This window comes from Ictidomys tridecemlineatus, chromosome 3 (assembly GCF_052094955.1).
Source record: "Ictidomys tridecemlineatus isolate mIctTri1 chromosome 3, mIctTri1.hap1, whole genome shotgun sequence".
NCBI lineage: Eukaryota > Metazoa > Chordata > Mammalia > Rodentia > Sciuridae > Ictidomys > Ictidomys tridecemlineatus.
In genome coordinates this window covers 33708765-33726733 of record NC_135479.1, presented here as the reverse complement: position 1 = coordinate 33726733, position 17969 = coordinate 33708765, and the positions used below count along the sequence as shown (strand labels likewise).

General features: G+C 38.6%; 1 protein-coding gene and 1 non-coding gene across 4 annotated transcripts in view; one reads left to right on the top strand and one right to left on the bottom strand.

The window, feature by feature from the left end:
* Nucleotides 1-260: 260 nt before the first annotated feature.
* Rps6kb1 (ribosomal protein S6 kinase B1) overlaps nt 261-17969 on the bottom strand; it is a 113256-nt gene continuing 95547 nt past the window's right edge. The window contains exons 16-18 of one of the 3 annotated variants that reach the window (XR_013436168.1): nt 15306-15511; nt 14029-14086; nt 12756-13496 (exon numbers count right to left, since the gene is read on the bottom strand). Coding sequence is in view for 2 of the 3 variants with exons in the window: in XM_078042353.1 (XP_077898479.1) it covers nt 14065-14086 (22 nt within the window). In the remaining variant the exon portion in view is untranslated. Of the gene's footprint in view, nt 4213-12755; nt 13497-14028; nt 14087-15305; nt 15512-17969 lie in introns of those variants that run through there. The other 2 variants (XM_078042353.1, XM_078042352.1) reach the window with 2 other exon arrangements.
* LOC120884654 (U2 spliceosomal RNA) lies at nt 12282-12474 on the top strand. Its single transcript, XR_005727076.1, has one exon. It is a non-coding gene; the product is annotated as a U2 spliceosomal RNA (small nuclear RNA).

Here is a 17969-nt window from a genome sequence, read left to right as displayed (position 1 = left end):
CACTGGGGCTTGTTCAACATCTAAACCATAGCACTTGGGGTATAGCTCAGTGGTAGAGCAGCTACCTCACATGTATGGGGCCCTGAGTTCAGGCCCTACCACTACAAAAACAAAAATATCCAAACTATAACAATTGGCTTGAGGCTAATTCTCAAACTTCTGCATATGCCAGGCATCACCCAGAGGACTTACTAGACCCCCGTTTCTGGATTCTACCACTGCAACTTGTGACCCTGTAGGTCTAGAGTGGCATTGAAGAATTTACTTTTTTTTTTTTTTTTTTTAGACAAGGTCTCTCTGAGTTACCCATACTGGCCTTGAACTTGTGATCCTCCTGCCTCAACCTTCAGAGTTGGTGGAATTACAGGCATGTGCCACCACGAGCAGCTGATTTTTTTGTCTCTTGTATACTGTATCACAAGGACCTAAAACAGTGCCAGATACACAATAAATCCTCGTTAAATATGTGAGAAAATGCAAAATCCAAAAAGAATTATTATCTTTATTCATATATTTAATTTTTTTGGTGCCGGGATTGAACCCAGTGCCTTGTGCATGCTAAGCACATACTTTACCACTGAGCTACACAGAGTCCCTAGATTTATTTTTAAAGGTAAGCATATGCATTGGAATTTTCCAAAGAAACAGAACCAATAGAGAAAAATTTTGAAGAATGGACCTGTGATTGTAGGGGGATGGCATGCTGGAAAATTCAGTGAAGAGTTAATGCTGCATTACAATCTTGAATCCAAATTCCTTAGGACAGTAGGCAGGAATCTTGGTAGGGCTTTGATGTTATGGTCTTAAGGAAAACTGCTTCCTCTTTGGAAACTTCATCGCTTGCTCTTAGTGCCTTCAACTGATTAGATGGGGCCCATACACAGTGTAGAGAGTACTTGCCTTACTCAAAGCCTACTAATTTTAAATCTTACTTACATCTAAAAAATACTTCTACACCAACATCTAGACTGGTATTTGGTCCAACAACTGGGCACCATAGGACAGGTAATTTGAAACATAAAATTAACCACCACAGCATGAGAAGGAAAATGAAAAGCTACACAATCCCTATTCTTGATGAGTAATGGGAAAGATGGGAAATAAAAAAGAATGAACCAAATGCTATGTTATAGAGGCACAAAGAAAGTTCTGTGAAAGCATTTTTTGTTTTTGTTTTTGTTTCGTTTTGGGGGAGATATTGGAAGTTGAACCCAGGGGTGCTTTACTGCTGAAACACATTCCCCAGCCCTTTTTTTATTTTTTATTTTGAGACAGGGTTCCACTAAGTTTCTGAGAGTCTTGCTAAGTTGCCCAGGCTGGCCTTGACCTTGTGATCCTCCTGCCTCGGCCTCCCAAGTCACTGGGATTACAGGTGTGCACCACCATGTCTGACAAAAGCATGGAATTTGTAGTGGGGGCCAGCTGGGAAGTGGTCTTTGAATTGTTTCACAAGATAAATAGAATTTTATAGGAGGAAAGGGCATTTTAAACTAAAGAAATATAGAGGTCTGGAAATGCTTGGTATAGTTGGTTAATGGCCAAGAGAATCCAGGAAGCAAATGCTTGTTACCATAGCATCCACCTCCTGTACCTTCAATTCAGTGCTAACATTATGCTGCCTTAATTTGTCCATTGTACTTATTTTCCTATGTATAAGTTTTGTTTCCTCATTCTTGAGAGAAAAGCATGTTATGCTTCTTTGTATCAATCATAATTCACAGTTCACAGAAAGTACTTAAAATTGTGTCTAATTAAAACAGCTGCCTAAACTGGACTTACCTGTGAAGGATTTTGTCATTCGATCCTGTCATCTTTCTTTGAGAAACCTCCTTCCCCTGGCATGCGTGCGGCCCGGGTTCGATCCTCAGCACCTCATACAAACAAAGATGTTGTGTCTGCCGAAAACTAAAAAAATAAATATTAAAAAAAGAAGAAAATTAATCATAGCTTCTCAATTGAGGCATAATGTAAAAAGTTATTCATTGATAGAATGTGATATTGGGCTAATCTATAAGTGATTGCATCTTGCTGTGTTTTGGGGAGATATAAATATAAGCAAGGTGTAGTCTTTGCTGGCAGGAGTTCATGATCTAGTAGGAAAGAAAGGAGCCCCAAATCAAACAGTCACCAACTAAAGGGGCAAGCTCTTCTGTACTCCCAGCAAGTAACAGCAACTAATTCACACCAGCTTAAGCAAAAAAGGGGATTTATGGGCTCACACAACTGGGAAGGATGTGGTAGGTGGACTGAGGGATAAAATTGTTGGATTCTCTCACACACACCAAAAACAAAGCATCTCTAGGCTAATAACACATTAGTTTCTTTTTCTAGGCCTTCATGCATGTTAGCAGAGTCTGACTCAGAGAAGAAAGAATGTCTCCTCACTTCTATATATACCTATATAATTGCAGATCCTAGAGAAAGACTCTGTTCTGAATTGGTCCCATGTCCCTGCCCCTTGCCAATCATTGAAGCTGCCACCTTAGAGTGTAATGTTGGGTGTGTGTTATCCCTTGCCCAGTGTAATGGGGCACTGTGATTGAAATCCACACCAAATTTCATGGCCGGAGGGGAAAAAAGATGGAGGAAGTGGAAAGGAACATTGGGCATGTAAGACAAATGTCCAGTACTTTTGCTGGGAAAGTGGTTTCTAGTACTTGGGAGTTCAGAGCAGGGGGAGAGAGTTCACTTCTGGGGTCAATGAAGGGACCTATAAGAGGGACCTTGGACCTGAGCAATTAGATAGGATATTAGGAGGCAGAGATGATGAGGAGGTTTAGGTAAAGGAAGAGCCATTTAAAAAGGAATTGCAAGAAAGCACAGGGCTGGCTTTGGATATGTTTCTATTTGGTGGGTTCTAGAGGGGTCACAAAGGAACAAAGGGATAGTAGGGTTCAACTCTGAGCCTAAACAGGGCCCAAGTAGGCTGTTTCCAGAATTGGGGCAGGCCAGCCATCTACTTATATGAGACTGAGCAGCTCTGAGAGAGAATTACCCTAATTCTAATAACCATGTCCTGGGGGATAGGGGGGATTTGAATTTTTTAAAATAATTAATTCCTTATTTTTAATTAGGATTGATTCTTTTTTTTTTTTTTTTTTTTTGGTACTGGGAATTGAACTCAGTGGTGCTCTACCATTAAACCTCAACACCACCCCCCCTTTGTTTTTTCTAAGTTGTCCAGGCTGGCCTTAAACTTGTGATCCTCCTGCCTTAGCCTCCAGAGTAGCTGGGATTACAGGTGTGTGTCACCCCACTGGCTAACTAGATTTTTTTTTAAATATTTGTTTTAGTTGTAGGGGGATACAATAACCTTTATTTTATTTTTATGTGGTGCTGAGAATCGAACCCAGTGCCTCATGCATGCTAGGCAAGCGCTCTACTGCTGAGCCACAACCGTAGCCTCTAGATTTTTTTTTTTAAATTAGAAAAGGAAAACATGTGTTTTAACAGTCCAAAGAAATATTCAACAACAACAAAAAATTCTCCCTTCCATACCAGTAGGGAGGGAATTGAGTTCTTTCTAGGGACCTCTGCTTACATTAGATCTTCCAGTGCCCCCATGGGCTTGTGTTCAGGTGCCAGGGAGCAAGAAGTGGGTTTGAAGTTAAAAGTGAAAGATCTGTCTTTACTAAAACCTATGAAAGCATCCAGAGAGAAGATGGTCCAAGGAATAGTTTAGGTGGCCTGATATGTGAGTGTAGATCAAAGGGTGAGAATGTATTCTGCTCCCCTTGGTAGGGACCCCACAGGTCTACGACAGTAGGAGGTTCAAGAGTGCAGAGGGAAGTTTGGATACACCACAGCTCCCAGCTGATAAGCGTCTCAAATGGTGCAGGTCCAGGCCTGATGCTCTGGTGACATCAGGAATCAGTGACTTCTAAACAGGAGGAACAGCACCACAGGTGGAAGCAAAAGATGGCAACTTGTGGACGTGGCAGCTGTAGAAGTCCTCATCCTCAGTGGTCAGAGTGACGTCAGAAGGTGTCCTCATCCAGTGGCACTCAGGAGCGTGGCTTCTGGACTTGGCTTTCCCTGGCTTTCTCCTGGCGTTGCTACTTACTAGCTCCTCCTGGTACCTTCTCCACAGGGCGCTGGAAGGATTTGTTCAAGTAACAAAGCTCAGTTAAACCCAGCATCTTGTTCATATTTATCTTTTAATATTCTTCTTATGAAAGGGCTCAGTAGGATGTGGAGGCTCAGCAGAAGACACTAGGGAAGGACAATAGCATAGAAGAAAAGAGAAAAGAGCCACAGAATGATTAGAAGTCTTTGCAGCAAAAAGGGGAGGAGATGGGAGACTGTTGGGCTTTTTGGTGTGTGAGGGAATTCATCATTTTTACTCTCAGGCCTGTGAGACCTTTGGAGACATGAGCTATGTGGGCCAGACAGGAAGGAAGCTAGAATTCACAGAGGATTCTGAGCCTGAGCTGAGAAGGCTGGATTTCATTTAAGAGGGAACTGTATTAAGATTAATCCAGAGCTCTGTGCAAAGAAGTCAGAACAGGGAAAGCTTGGGGAAACACAGGCCGATGAAAAGATTACTGCCATAAACTGTGGGGGGAGGCATAGGAGCTGACAGAAGATGGTAGCACTAAGAATGGAAATGAGGGACAGATGTAAAAGAGACGCTTGGCGACAAACTATCCCAGGATGTATAAAGCATCTGCTTACCCACGTCTTCAGTGTGTTCCAGTCCAAATCCTAGTGTTCTAGAAACTATGTAGACCAGCACCTTGCCATATGCAATCCAATAAGCTATTAGGTTTGGTGTTCATATACATTGTTTTAAACAATTAAGTAGCTTTCCCAGACCAAACTGCTAATTATTTCATTGAACGACACATTGAATGGTAATTCTATAGCACAAATATCTGAATTGCTTTCCTATCCCTAGATCATTTTACATGTGAGATCTCAAACTATTCCACCATCCGCTGATGCATTATAAATTCAATAAATTATTAATAAGGTATGTGATGAGCAGCAAATATACTTAACATCATTATTTCTGTACTGTTGCTAACAAATGCCCATTTCTCACATCAGTGGTTTATTTTCTTTTCATATTGATTTAAAATATTTATTCTCCATACTGAGGAAAGCTAAATAAATGGAAGAAATCAGGAGGAAAATAAATATGGCAAACAAATTTACTAACAAATTATACCCAGATCACCTGGATTTGAGAAAGGTATATTAACATTAATGGCTTCATTGTTGCCATTATTTGCCACTATCCTGGAATTCAGAATTGTGATATTAATTTCACAAGCAAGAGTTAAAACTGTAGTGTATGTGCAAATCTAAGGCTACAATTTGTCTAGTTATTCAAGAATGAAACTATTTAGTACTACTATGCAGTATTAAACTTGATTTTTCCTCATTAGCCATGGGCAATAATACCTACCTCCCTACACTATCATGAGGATTAAATGAAGTGACTTCTGTTAAACTATGGACTGTGACACACATGTAAAATGTTATCTTTCTTGTGCCCTAAAACAGAGACTTGGGGTATTTTTAATTAACATTCACTCTCATCCACCAGGAAAATAATACACACAGTAGGCAGGGAGCAGGTGAACCACAAATACTTTACCACTGGCATCAGCAGGTTTACAGCACAAGGCAACTTTCTACGCAACAGGCTCTTCCTTTACAGGTATTCTCTGGATCCATTAAAAAGCAGTATCAGGGACTGGGATTGTGGCTCAGCGATAGAGCGCTCACCTAGCATGTGCGATGCCCAGGGTTCAATCCTCAGCACCACATAAAAAAATAAATAAATAAAATAAAGATATTGTGTCCAACTACAACTAAAAAATAAATATTAAAAAAAAAAAAGCAGTATCAGGGCTGAACGTGGTGGAGCACTCCTGTAATCCCAGATACTCTGGAAGGCTGAGCAGGAAGATTACAAGTTTGAGGCCAGTCTCAGCAATTTAGTAAGAATCTGTTTCAAAATAAAAAATAAAGGGCTGGGGATGTGGCTCAGTGGTAAAGTGCCTCTGGGTTAACCCCTGGTAACAAAAAAAAAAAAAAAAAAAAAAAGAAGAAGAAGAAAGAAATAAACAAGCTGATTCCACACTGTATTGGGATGATGTGAGAAGATAGACACTTTTTAATTTTTTTGGTACCAGGGATTGAATCCAGGGTGCTTAACCACTAAGCCACATCGCCAACCTTTTTTATTTTTTTGTTTTGAAAAGGGTCTCACTAAGTTGCTTAGGGCCTTGTTAAATTGCTGAGGCTTGCTTTGAATTTGTGATCCTCCTGCCTCAGCCTCCTAAGCTGCTGCTATTAGAGACATGCACCACCTTACCTGGCTCTCATACACTTAAAAAGAAAATATATATATATTTAGTTGTAGGTTGAAATAATACCTTTATTTTATTTTTATGCGGTGCTAAGGATCAAATCCAGTGCCTTACGCGTGCCAGGCAAGCGCTCTACCACTAAGCTACCACCCCAGCCCTCTCATACACTTTTGGAGGGAATGAAAACTGATATATCTTTATAGGCTAGGGCCATTAGGAAACATCTAGGATCTAGGAAGACTACACTTGCAAAAATCCATTTCTAGGAATTCATCTTGTAGATATACTTTCACTGTGCAATATAACATGTGTACATAGATATCCACCATAGTATTGTTTATCACAGCAAAGCACTAGAGATTGTTTAAATAAAATTACAGGTATTCTCTGGATCCATTAAAAAGCAGTATCAGGGGCTGGGATTGTGGCTCAGTGGTAGAGCGCTTGCCTAGCATGTGATTACACTGTTCAAAAAACAGAATACTATCTACTGATTAAGAGAGAAGAGAGAGAGAAAGACTCTTTATATACAAATGTTCTTGTTATCTATTGCTATATGATAACTTTCCTGATAATTCAGTGGATTAAAACAATTTATTATATTCTCTCCTAGTTCTGTGGATTGGTTTGCTAGGCTGGGCAATTCTCTTCTGGAATCTTTCTGCCATATGATGGTGGCTGCGATAGGAGTCATTGGAAGGCTCTCTTGGAATGCATGTCCAAGAGGGCTTCTTCACTCAGGTTGTCTTCTGTGTTGGTTGGAACACATGGAACAGCTGAGAACTAGCAAGAATCAATCTCTGTCTCTCTCCAGGCAACCTCTATGAGGCCTCCTCGCAGTGTGGAGGACTTCTGACACGGGTGACTAGAGGGTGACTAGATTCTCTCAGAATCTGCATTCCAAGAGAAATTCCAAGAGATTGGGAACAGAAGCTGCCAGTCCTTTTAAAGCTGGCACAGTGTTACTTTGCTACATTTGATTGTGTAAAGAGTCACAGGGCCACACAGATTCAGGAGGAGGAGAAATGAACTCTATGAGGAGAATGACCAGGATTTTTGCAGCCATCTTTAATTTACAACTAATATAATCACTTCCTAGGTATATAGGGAAAAAAGGGATAAGTAAAAGAATGTGTATTTAGTAATGTATATTTGTAGAAAAAAAGAATATTTTTAATGTCTTGGTATATGCACAGATAATATCCGCAGTGATACACATAAAATTGGGAATAGTGTTTTGAGGAAGGGGAATTAGAGCTGAAGCATGGAGACTTTTATTGTATACCATTTTGTTTTAATTTTTTATCATATGCATGCATTACCTCTTCAAATTCTAAATCCATGTTTTGATACAATATTTGGTATAATTTTTGTTATAAGTGAAATAAATGTTGCTTGTGGTGAATAATCTGACAATACTTCATGTAGTCAATTTTTAAAAATAAGTATGTTACCAACTTTGCAGCTTCTTGTTCTTCATTGTGAAAAGCCTGTCTAAAAAGTGATTCTGTTTAAATGGAACCAGTGGTCAAAGCTGCTATAACTGCATAATAGAACATAAAACACAAACAAATGTTAGCTCTTCAAAGAGTAATAAAAGGATTAATCCACATTCTTTACATTTTTCATATGCATAGTAAATGATTACCAAAAACTTCTTCCAACAAGTCACATGAATTTTCATTAGAAATAGTGCAAAGATGTCATGGCCACAGTGATCGCACCAGAGATTTGGAAGGCTGAGGTGATAGGATCCCTTGAGTCAAGAGGTTTGAGGTCAGCCTGGGCATCATAGTGAGACCTAGTAAGACCTGTCTCTAAAAAAAAAAAAGTGCAAAACTTCGTGTTTAACTATTTAGTCAGAATTGGATGAGCAATGAGCAGGAGAGAGGAATGAAAGGACAGAAAAGGAGAAAAGAATGGGAAATCTTGTTCCTATCTCTGTGAAGTATTTCATGAAAATCCTAGAGTTACAAAACTAGGTGTTTGGGAGCTGGGAGTGTAGCTTAGTAGTAGGGTGCACACACACAGAGACACACACACACGTGTATGTACTTGGTTTGACTGTGAATAGTTTCTTCACAGATTTTGAGCAAGGATAAGGCTTATTTATAAATTATTGGCATCTCAACTAATATTGCTAATTTGGAAGGCATTTAAAAAATAAGTATTAATAATCATTTTCCCCAAATTGTCAGATAATTGCAATAGAACAATAATGAGATTGACCTCATTTTTAAAAATGTACGTTCATTTTTAACGATAGCATCTTAGTCCCATCCTGATGACAGGAAATAGTTCAACTTTTTATCTTTCAAATAAATTAAGAAGTTGAATTCTTTGTGATTCTTTTTCCCTGAAATGCAATAAAAATGTCACGTTAAAATACAAGATTGCCAGGACTGATACTGGCTTTTGAAAGAATACTAATAACTTTTTAGTTGCTAAGAGTTTCTTTTTATACATAGAAAATACTCTTGCTATCCTTAAGAAGTATTTTCAAGATCCAAAGAAAGAATTTTGATTGTAGCTTTTATACAATGTTGCCATTATTTTTCATGATGCTGTTGCCAAAAAGGAGGGTACAGCATATGAGTACTATAAGCAGCTTGTGAATATCTTTGCTTACAACAGAATTTAGAAAAAGAAATGATAAATGTGTGCCATTTAAAGTAAGGATATTGTGAAAGAAAATTGCAATGCTTTATGGCAAAATGGATTCACTAAAATAGAAGTTTTAAGTAAAATGCAAAAGTAACTCACAATGGCTTCTCTTAATTTGCCTTGATTCAGTAGAAATAAGGGGAAGTTGAATGTAATGGACATCTGTTGGGTTTTTTTGGCTGTCCAGCATCCTACTATTCTTTTTTTCCCCTTGCTGTGTAGGCCCCCCAGCACACATGTCCCCATGCAGATACCCACAGAACCACAAAGTCTTCTAGCTGCCCTTTGGTACCTCTGCTGAATAGACACGTGTCCTGACTTGGGCAATAAAATACCAGGATTTTGCATTTTGAATGAGTGACCCAAAGACTGGGGAAATCTGGGATTGGATTGCTCTCAGCAGCAATAACATGGTGCTGAGACTACGCAGTCTCTGGTATTTCACCTCCATGGCTACCTGAATCCAATTTTTTTCCAAGCTCTCAAGCCATCTTTCATTTTGGTAAGTCCCTAATGCCTACTCACATATGGAGATATGGATGCAATTTCATGTAACAGAAACAAAAAATAATGGGAACTTAAACAAAGTACAAGTGTATGTCTCTTTCACATAATAGTTTGGTTAGAGGTTTTTATGATGCTATAGTGGCTCTTAGTCATTTGGAACCCAGAGGGTTTCCTAGATTTCTGTTTTGCCACCTTTAAAATATAGACCAAGCTGTCATACATGTGAGGGGATAAAAAGAAGAAGTGTATGCTTCTGTCCTTTAAGGATAAGTCCAGGAACTTGCACGCACTACTTCCACTTACATTCCATTAATCAGAAATTAGACACATGCTCCGACCTAGCTGCAAGGGAAGCTGAGAAATGTGGTCTTTATTCTCATAGATCATGTCCCAAATGCTGTACTACTGGGTAAAAAGGAAAAAAAATATATAGAAATTAAATAATAATAAGCTCTCTCACCACACTTTCCATAGTTACTTTTTTAAACTTATATAGCCAGAGATGGTTTCTATCAATCAGAATCTTGTCTGATTCAATGAGGAAACCCTAAATGGAATAACTTAACAAGGCAGCATTGCATTGCAACCCCAGGCATCACCACATAGTGTCAAGGTGTAAATCTAAAATGGGGCATTGGGCTGGGGTTGTGGCTCAGCGGTGGAGCACTCACCTAGCACGCACAAGGACCTGGGTTTAATCCTCAGCACCTCAAAAACATAAATAAATAAAATAAAGGTATTGTGTCTAACTACAACTAAAAAATAAATATTAAAAAATAAAAATAAACAAAATGGGGTGTCATCCTTTGTTGAGAGCCACAGCCAAAGGGGCCCCAGCAAACTTCTAGCTGCCAGCAAACTTCCAGCTGCCGGCTGATGATTGGCTCACAGCGGCCCCAGCAACATCTAGCTGATTGGCTCCTCCACGGAGCTGCTCATTGGGGGACTTCTTTGGCTCTGCCCACACAACCCAGCCAATCGGCCTCAAGAGCAGGAGGATTGTGGGAAGTTGAGAGGCTGGTGTGGGGGGGAGAGGCTTGTGGAAGCCGGTGGTGGCAGTTGGGCTCTGAGGGTTTTTTCCCTGAGGAGCTGTTTTGTTTGGCGTTTGTAGTTCTAAAAATAAAGTTAGTTTCTTTTGACAAGTGGCTCCTGAATTGTGCCCAGCCAGACTGCGGCAATCCTTATTATTTATTCTCCTTCCATATTCAATCAGGTACCCAAGCATGTACGAGGCCCTGCATTCAATCCCCAGCACCATTAAAAACAAAACAAAACTCAGTTCTGCTCCTTTCACTTCATTCCTGCAGCGTTGCCTCAGACAGAACGTTTGTCATTCTTCCTACTCCTGCCTCCTCATCCCTCCAATTCCACTTCTGTCCTGTGGAACACATTCTAAAATCTAAATCTGTATAGTGTGTCTCCAATTTCCCTACATAATATTTCAATTAATTTGTCTTAAGGATAAAATCCAAACTTTCTGGTGTGGTAGACAAGGCCCTTCACTGTATGTCCCTTTGAGTCTTGTTTCTTGACATCCCCCATTGCCCATATGCCTGGTATCTTGGATATTTCCCCATCTTTCAAACTAACCTGCTTTGATAAGAACTCATCCCTGCTTGCACATACAAGTCAGGTAATCTGGAACTACAAATGGCTCAGTCTGGAAGGGAGAGAGACTGCAGAGCAGCATGCTGTCCAGACAGATAAGAGACTACATTACCCCCACTTAAGGAGTATTTTATGAATGGGAGATGCAGCATGGTGACAGGAATGTTTGTGCAGGTTTCTACCCTCAATTCCAAATATTGTGCCAGACTCCAGCTACCATTCAACATCAGTAAAATGAAAGGTCACTATGCATCACGCAGACAACAGTGGGTAATGATTTTCTCTGATCTATGTACATTTCAACATTCTTAATAATTTACTCAATGTATGTCATTTGTATGAACTCAAATTACTATCATCTAATATGGTCAGAAATTACATATAAATGCATCAAGGCCATGTTTTTGTTTTCTCAAAATTTTGTACCATTTACACATATCAATTAAATGAGTGATGTAATAGACAATCATTATACTCTGATAAAATAGAAAAAAACATAGTTAATATGTGCAAATAACATTTACGATGAATATAAAGTAATGTTTTTGGCAATTCTCCTGGCTTAGCTTCCCAAGTCATTGGGATTACAGGCATGTGCCATAGTGCCCAGCTGATACAAACATTTATTGAAACTCATTGAATAGTATACTTAAAATATATGCATTTTATTGTATGTAAGTTATATCTCAATCAAGTTTATTTAAAAACATTTGGGCTGGTAGTTAGTGGCCACCATGTAATCTCAATGACTGGGGAAGCTGAGGAAATAGGATTGCAACTTCAAGGCCAGTCTTAGCAATTTAGCAAGGTTCTCAGCAACTTAGTGAGACTCTGTCTCAAAATAAAAAAATAAAAAGGGCTGGGGATGGGGCTCAGTGGTAAAGCACCCCTAGGCTCAATCCCAGTAAGATAAATAAATAATAAAAACATTTGGAAGCTGATGATGTAGTGGATATAAGGAAAATAATCATTAGGGTTACTAAATCATGTCAATGATAGCTTCTAAATCTTTTTGGTTTATTTACAGCAAACTTTATTTTAAATGGCAAAATGTTAAAAATATTCTCTTTATTTTAACTTTTTTTTCACATTTTTAAACTTGTGCAATATAGTTGAACATAATGATGGTATTTGTTGTTACATATTCATATATGCACATAATATAACAATATAGTTTGGCCAATAGCTTCTCAGCCTTTTGGCTAAGATCATATATACTATCTCTTAATCAATTTAACATCTGATACATCCTCCATCTGAGGACAATATATTAAGTGGATTTTTAGAGCAGAGAGATGGAATAAGGGCTTGCTCCATCCACTCCACACCACACATTAACATGGTATTGCAGTATCTTAGGAATTGTGCAATCCATCCACTTAAAAAAAAAAGTAATGTTTTTCTCATTGGGGTGATGGTAAAAGGAAATGATGAGCAGGGTGTGGTGATGTATGCCATAATTCTGGCGGCTCAGGAGGCTGAGGCAGGAGGATTGTGAGTTCAAAGCCAGTCTCAGCAATTTAGCGAGGCCCTAAGCAACTCAGCGAAACCCTGTCTCTAAATAAAACACAAAATAGGGCTGGGAATGTGGCTTAGTGGTTAAATGCCCCTGGGTTGAATCCTCGGTATCAATCAATCAATCAATCAATCAATAAATGATGACATAAGGACATTTATTGCATAAGCTTCCACAGTGGGATAAATTCCTGTATGTAGCAGAAAGTCAAATGAAATGGGATTAAACTGAAAGAAAACAGTAGAATTAGACATAGTAAAAAAAAGTTTCTGGTGAAGGATTATTATAGAAAAGGATTACTGAACATGTTATAGACTCTCACTGGGATGGACAATTACCTGTCTAGGATGACTTAATTATGGTTTTTGCCTAGAGGCATGAGGCTGAGTTGATGACATCTGCACTAGGATTTTATAGTTCTATTGAAAAGAATATAAAACCTGCATAGTTTTAAATTTATTACAAGGCTTATGGTGGAATGCATTCACATAAAGATCAAAGTGTTGATTTACAGATAGCAATTCTATAACCTAGATTTTGTGGAATCAGGTTCTAGGCAACCTTCATAGTATATTTCTCTATAAAAAGTCTGATATAAAAAGAATCATAAATTTCATACTTCTTAGTAATCCAGTACTTTCCTTCATTTAAAAGCATATATTACATTGAAACAATATATTACATATAAAATACTTAGGTTGCTCTTGTATAACCAAATATAAAATTAATAATCTATATCTAGCTTTTTCTCCTATGCATGAGAGGAGTTAAAATCAGAACTCTTAGTCAGCTTGATGGTGCATGCTGTAATTCCAGCAGTTCAGGAAGCTGAGACAGGAGGATTGCAAGTTCAAGGTCAGCCTCAGCAACTTGGCAAGACCCTGTATCAAAAAAAAAGAGGGGTGGAGTGGGGGAATGTAACTCAATGGAAAAGCATACCTGAGTTCAATCCCCAGTACCAATAAATAAAATCAGAACTCTTCATTGTTCATTTTACTTATATGATTGATACAGGCAAATGGGTAATCATTTGCAAGTCAGTGTTAGATGAAAACAAAAGATTCTTTAACCATTATATTGATATAAACAATGAAAAAGGAAAGAGGAGCTGGGGTGTGGCAGAGTGTTGCCTAGCAAGGACAAGTCCTGGGTTTGATTCCCAGCACCACAATAAACAAACAAATAGCAGTCTGGTATGTTTCTTCCCAGTCTTTCATATTTGTAATATACATTTAAACAAATATCATGCTGGAATTTTTATCTTTAAGTGTTTGTTATATAATGTTAGACTTCTAGAGAAGTTGCAAAATAGTACAAACAACTCTGTTCTACCCTTCACCCAGATTTCCCGAATATTAACATTTGATCACACTTGCTTTATCCTTCTGCTCTCTGTGAACCTTTTTAGAGTACCTTGATATATGATGATGCATGCCCCTTTACATCTCTTCAACCCTTCATTCTGTATTTCCTAAAAAGAAGAAATTGTTTTGCATTAACCACAGTACAATGATCAAAATCAGGAGATTAATATTGATACAAGACTATTATATAATTTTTGCCACATTTCACCAATTCTTGCAACAATGTCCTTTTTAACAAAAGAAAATCCTTGGTTATGCTTCATATTTGGTTGTATCTTTTTAATTTTCAGTCTTTCTTAGTGATTGTTTTTGAGATGGGGGTCTTATGGTCTTAATATGTTGCCCAGCTGGATCTCCAACTCCTTCTGGGCTCAAGCAATCCTCCTGCTTCAGCCTCCCAAAACCCTGGGACTACAGGTGTGCACCACCCCACCCAGCAAGTATTTCTTAATATTGACCTATTTGAAGAATAAAGGCCACTTATTTTGCAGAATGTCCCTTAATTTGGAATTGTCTAATATTTTCTAATGACTTTCAAGTTATCTTTTTTTTTTTTCAAAAACACTATAGAAATAATTCATTCTTCTCAGTGTATGTATCTGGGAAGCACATGATGGCAATTTGTCCCATTATGATGATGATAACTTTGACCACAAACAGTTTTGTATCCTACATTTTCATTTATGATAATATTAAAATTTATCATGTCCTTCAAAATTCTTGCAAACATCATGTTAGCATGTATAAAATATTTCATTTATGAATGTCATAATTTATTAACTGATCATATTTCTGTTTTATGTATCTTTGCATTGGTAAGAACTTCCAGAATAATGTCATATAACAATGGAGTCAGTAGACATTTTGTTGCACTCCTGATTTTAATGAAATGTTTTCAGTATTTTAGCATTAAGTATTTTATTGGCTGTTGATTTGAAATAAGTTTTTTTGTAATGTTAGGGTGTGATTAAAACTAAAGAGCCAAGAAATCTCTAGTTGTTCAATTCATTTATTCACTTATGACCATAAATCCTTTATTGCTCAACCCCACCCAGTATGTTTGAACTATATTACTTGACTATGTATTTTTTCTTGCCCTCTGGAAATTGTGTCCTTTTTATACCTTTGGAATTTATAATTCAAAAACTGCTCTCTACTCTCCTTAGAATAAATCTATTTCATCACCAATTTCAAGTTCTCCCCTCTCTCTTCTAGGCTTTGTATAGTTGCTGATCTCTACTGAGAGGTGACAGAAGAGGATTGGTAGTTACCTGTATCTACTCAAGTATGGATTTAGGTTGCCTTCATTTCTCTGGTAAATATTACCTGGCCAAGGATGTTCTGCCAATTCAAGTCCTCCAAGAAGCAGATGCTGAGATGGAGTTAAGAGTCAAGGGCACTGGAGTTGTGGCTCAGAGGTAGGGCGCTCGCCTAGCATGCGTGAGGTACTGGTCGCCTAGCATGCATGGGGTACTGGGTTCGATCCTCAGCACCACATAAATGTAAAATAAAGAAATTGTGTCCACCTGTAACTAAAGAATAAATATTAAAAAAAAAGAGTCAAGAAGTTTGCTTAGGCATAATACTTGCAAACAATAAAGGATGAGAGAATAAAAATGTAGCAGGGAGAACCTCAGTATATGATGCAGATCTGACAATGTCTTAGCCAACCCATGGGCAGCTGTGGAGCAAAGACTGCACATTACAGAAATCTTGCCTGGGGCTGAGATGCCAGGCCATCGTGTCCTGCTGTGTTCTGTCACTGACTGAGGACTACCCAAGAAAAGCATTCTGAGGAGCTGTACAAGAAGGCTTGTCACAGCTCACTGTACTCCCCACAGCTAAGGAGTTCTTTTATAAATAGTGATCTGGGCAGCTCACCAGCATGACCACCATAGGTATCTTCTGTGTGGAAGGTGCCCAATTGCCCTTTCTCTCCTGAGACTACTGTGTGGTTTCTTTGGAGGGCCTGGTAGGGCTGTCATAACTCCTTTCCCAGTTTTGGGAAGTCTGGTTTTGGTTTTACTTCTTTCATATCTGCCCCCATCTCCCACAGCACTAATGGATCCCACAGACTCTTGGTATCAGGGAATCTTTAGTCAGGGGGTGGCTCTCTTGAATAAATAGCTGCTTTCTGCAGGCTGTCTCCCTACAACCCTTGGGAAATGCTTGCACACTTGTCCTGATACAGGGCAATGCAGGATTCTCCACCACAGCCTGTCTCTGCCTAGACATCTCTCTCCCATTAGCTCTTCTCTTGTGTAGACAGGTACAGGCAGTAGGTCAGATGTGCTGCTTAAGCTTATTAATACTAAATAAATATCATTATTTAGGATACTGAAATGTCAATCACTCTTTCTTGCAGGCCCCTCCATAACACAGTCTACAAGTGATCCTCTAAGCATCTTCCACTTTACTTGTCTTGCTATGGGGAAGTGGGGGACTCACCCTTCACCATGACCACTGTACTCCCCAGCAGGCCCATGATAATCAGAAGTCCAAAGATGTGCTTTCTTAAATGAGTGATAAAGGGGTAGAGTTCCTGAACACACTTCATGATTGCATGTATCCTAAGTACAAATTTATATGAAAATTGTTATGTGCCGTAGCAAGGGGGAAAAAAGAGTTGAAAACTACTGTTACAGAGACAAGAAATATACAGCAGAGAAATAAAAAGGATTAAGGATCATAAGAACTCTCTTAAGACTTTTGGGTAATTAGAATAGGGAACACTTGTATTTTGCCTCTCAAGCCCTTATTATTCCTTCTCCAAGTCACAACTAGTGTCACTGTATACATTTGCACAAGTTGTAAAGTACATAAAGGATGCTAGATACATTGCAAGGTGATTTGTGACCTTTGGAGATGAGCCATGCAATCTATACAACATTCACAGTAGACCTGGTTACAGTCCTAGTTTTCCTTTGTGATACCTAGCTCAGCCTCTCACAGCACTATCTGATAGGATGCTAATCCCGGTCCTAGAACTATAGCACATAAATAGGTCTAATCCATCCCATTCCCATGGCCTTGGACTCATTAGCAGCCATATCAATTATATCATAGGATACTTGGTGAAATGTACAGCCTTGTGACATAACTTCCCAGAAGAAAAACTGATTTTCTTTTTACACTAATGATACTTAACGAAGACAGCAATTATCAATTAAAAGTGTCAAAATGAAGGACTTGTTTTTTCCAAGCAATGGTGCTGGCATCTTTACTAACTTAGCCTCTCTCCTCTCTGGTATCTTTTTTTTAAAAATATTTTTTAGTTGTCAATGGACCTTTATTTTATTTATTTATTTATATGTGGTGCTGAGAATCGAATCCAGTGCCTCACACATGCTAGGCAAACACTATACCACTGAGCCAAAACCCCAGCCCTCTGGTATCTCTTGTGTCCATTGGGTACCACTGAAATTAGGCTGAAAATAATCTAGTAAATATATTTTTAGAGGAAAGTTTTTCTCTGACCAAGATGGAGACTCAACAACAAGCACTGCTATAATCTCTAATCAGTCAAGGCTAGAATAAAACAGACCATGGTGTATTGGAAGGTAGTGAGTCCCCATCGCTGCAGGTGATCAAACAGGCTGGGCAATTAATTGCTTATAAAGCCTGAAGTACAGGGGATTCATATGCCCACTGGGGGCTTAGACTACATTGCCAAGGTGATGTCTTCCATGTGGGCTTTTAAAATAGTAAAGATATTCAAACATATGCACACAAACAGAAACATGATATTCCAAGAATTAAATAGATTGTGCTATAGATTTGCCTCCAAAATTTTTTGGAAGCATAAGAGTGTGAAGATTCTTTCCTTTGCAGGGTATCATTCAACTGAATTGTGATGCCAGTACGTCAAAATTATGAACCAGATTCTGGGTGGTTTTCTTCACAATTTTGTTGAGACAAGTCTATTTCTTTGTGCATTATGTTATTTTTATGTCACTAATTTAAAATTTTATGAGGCCTCTTCCCATATAT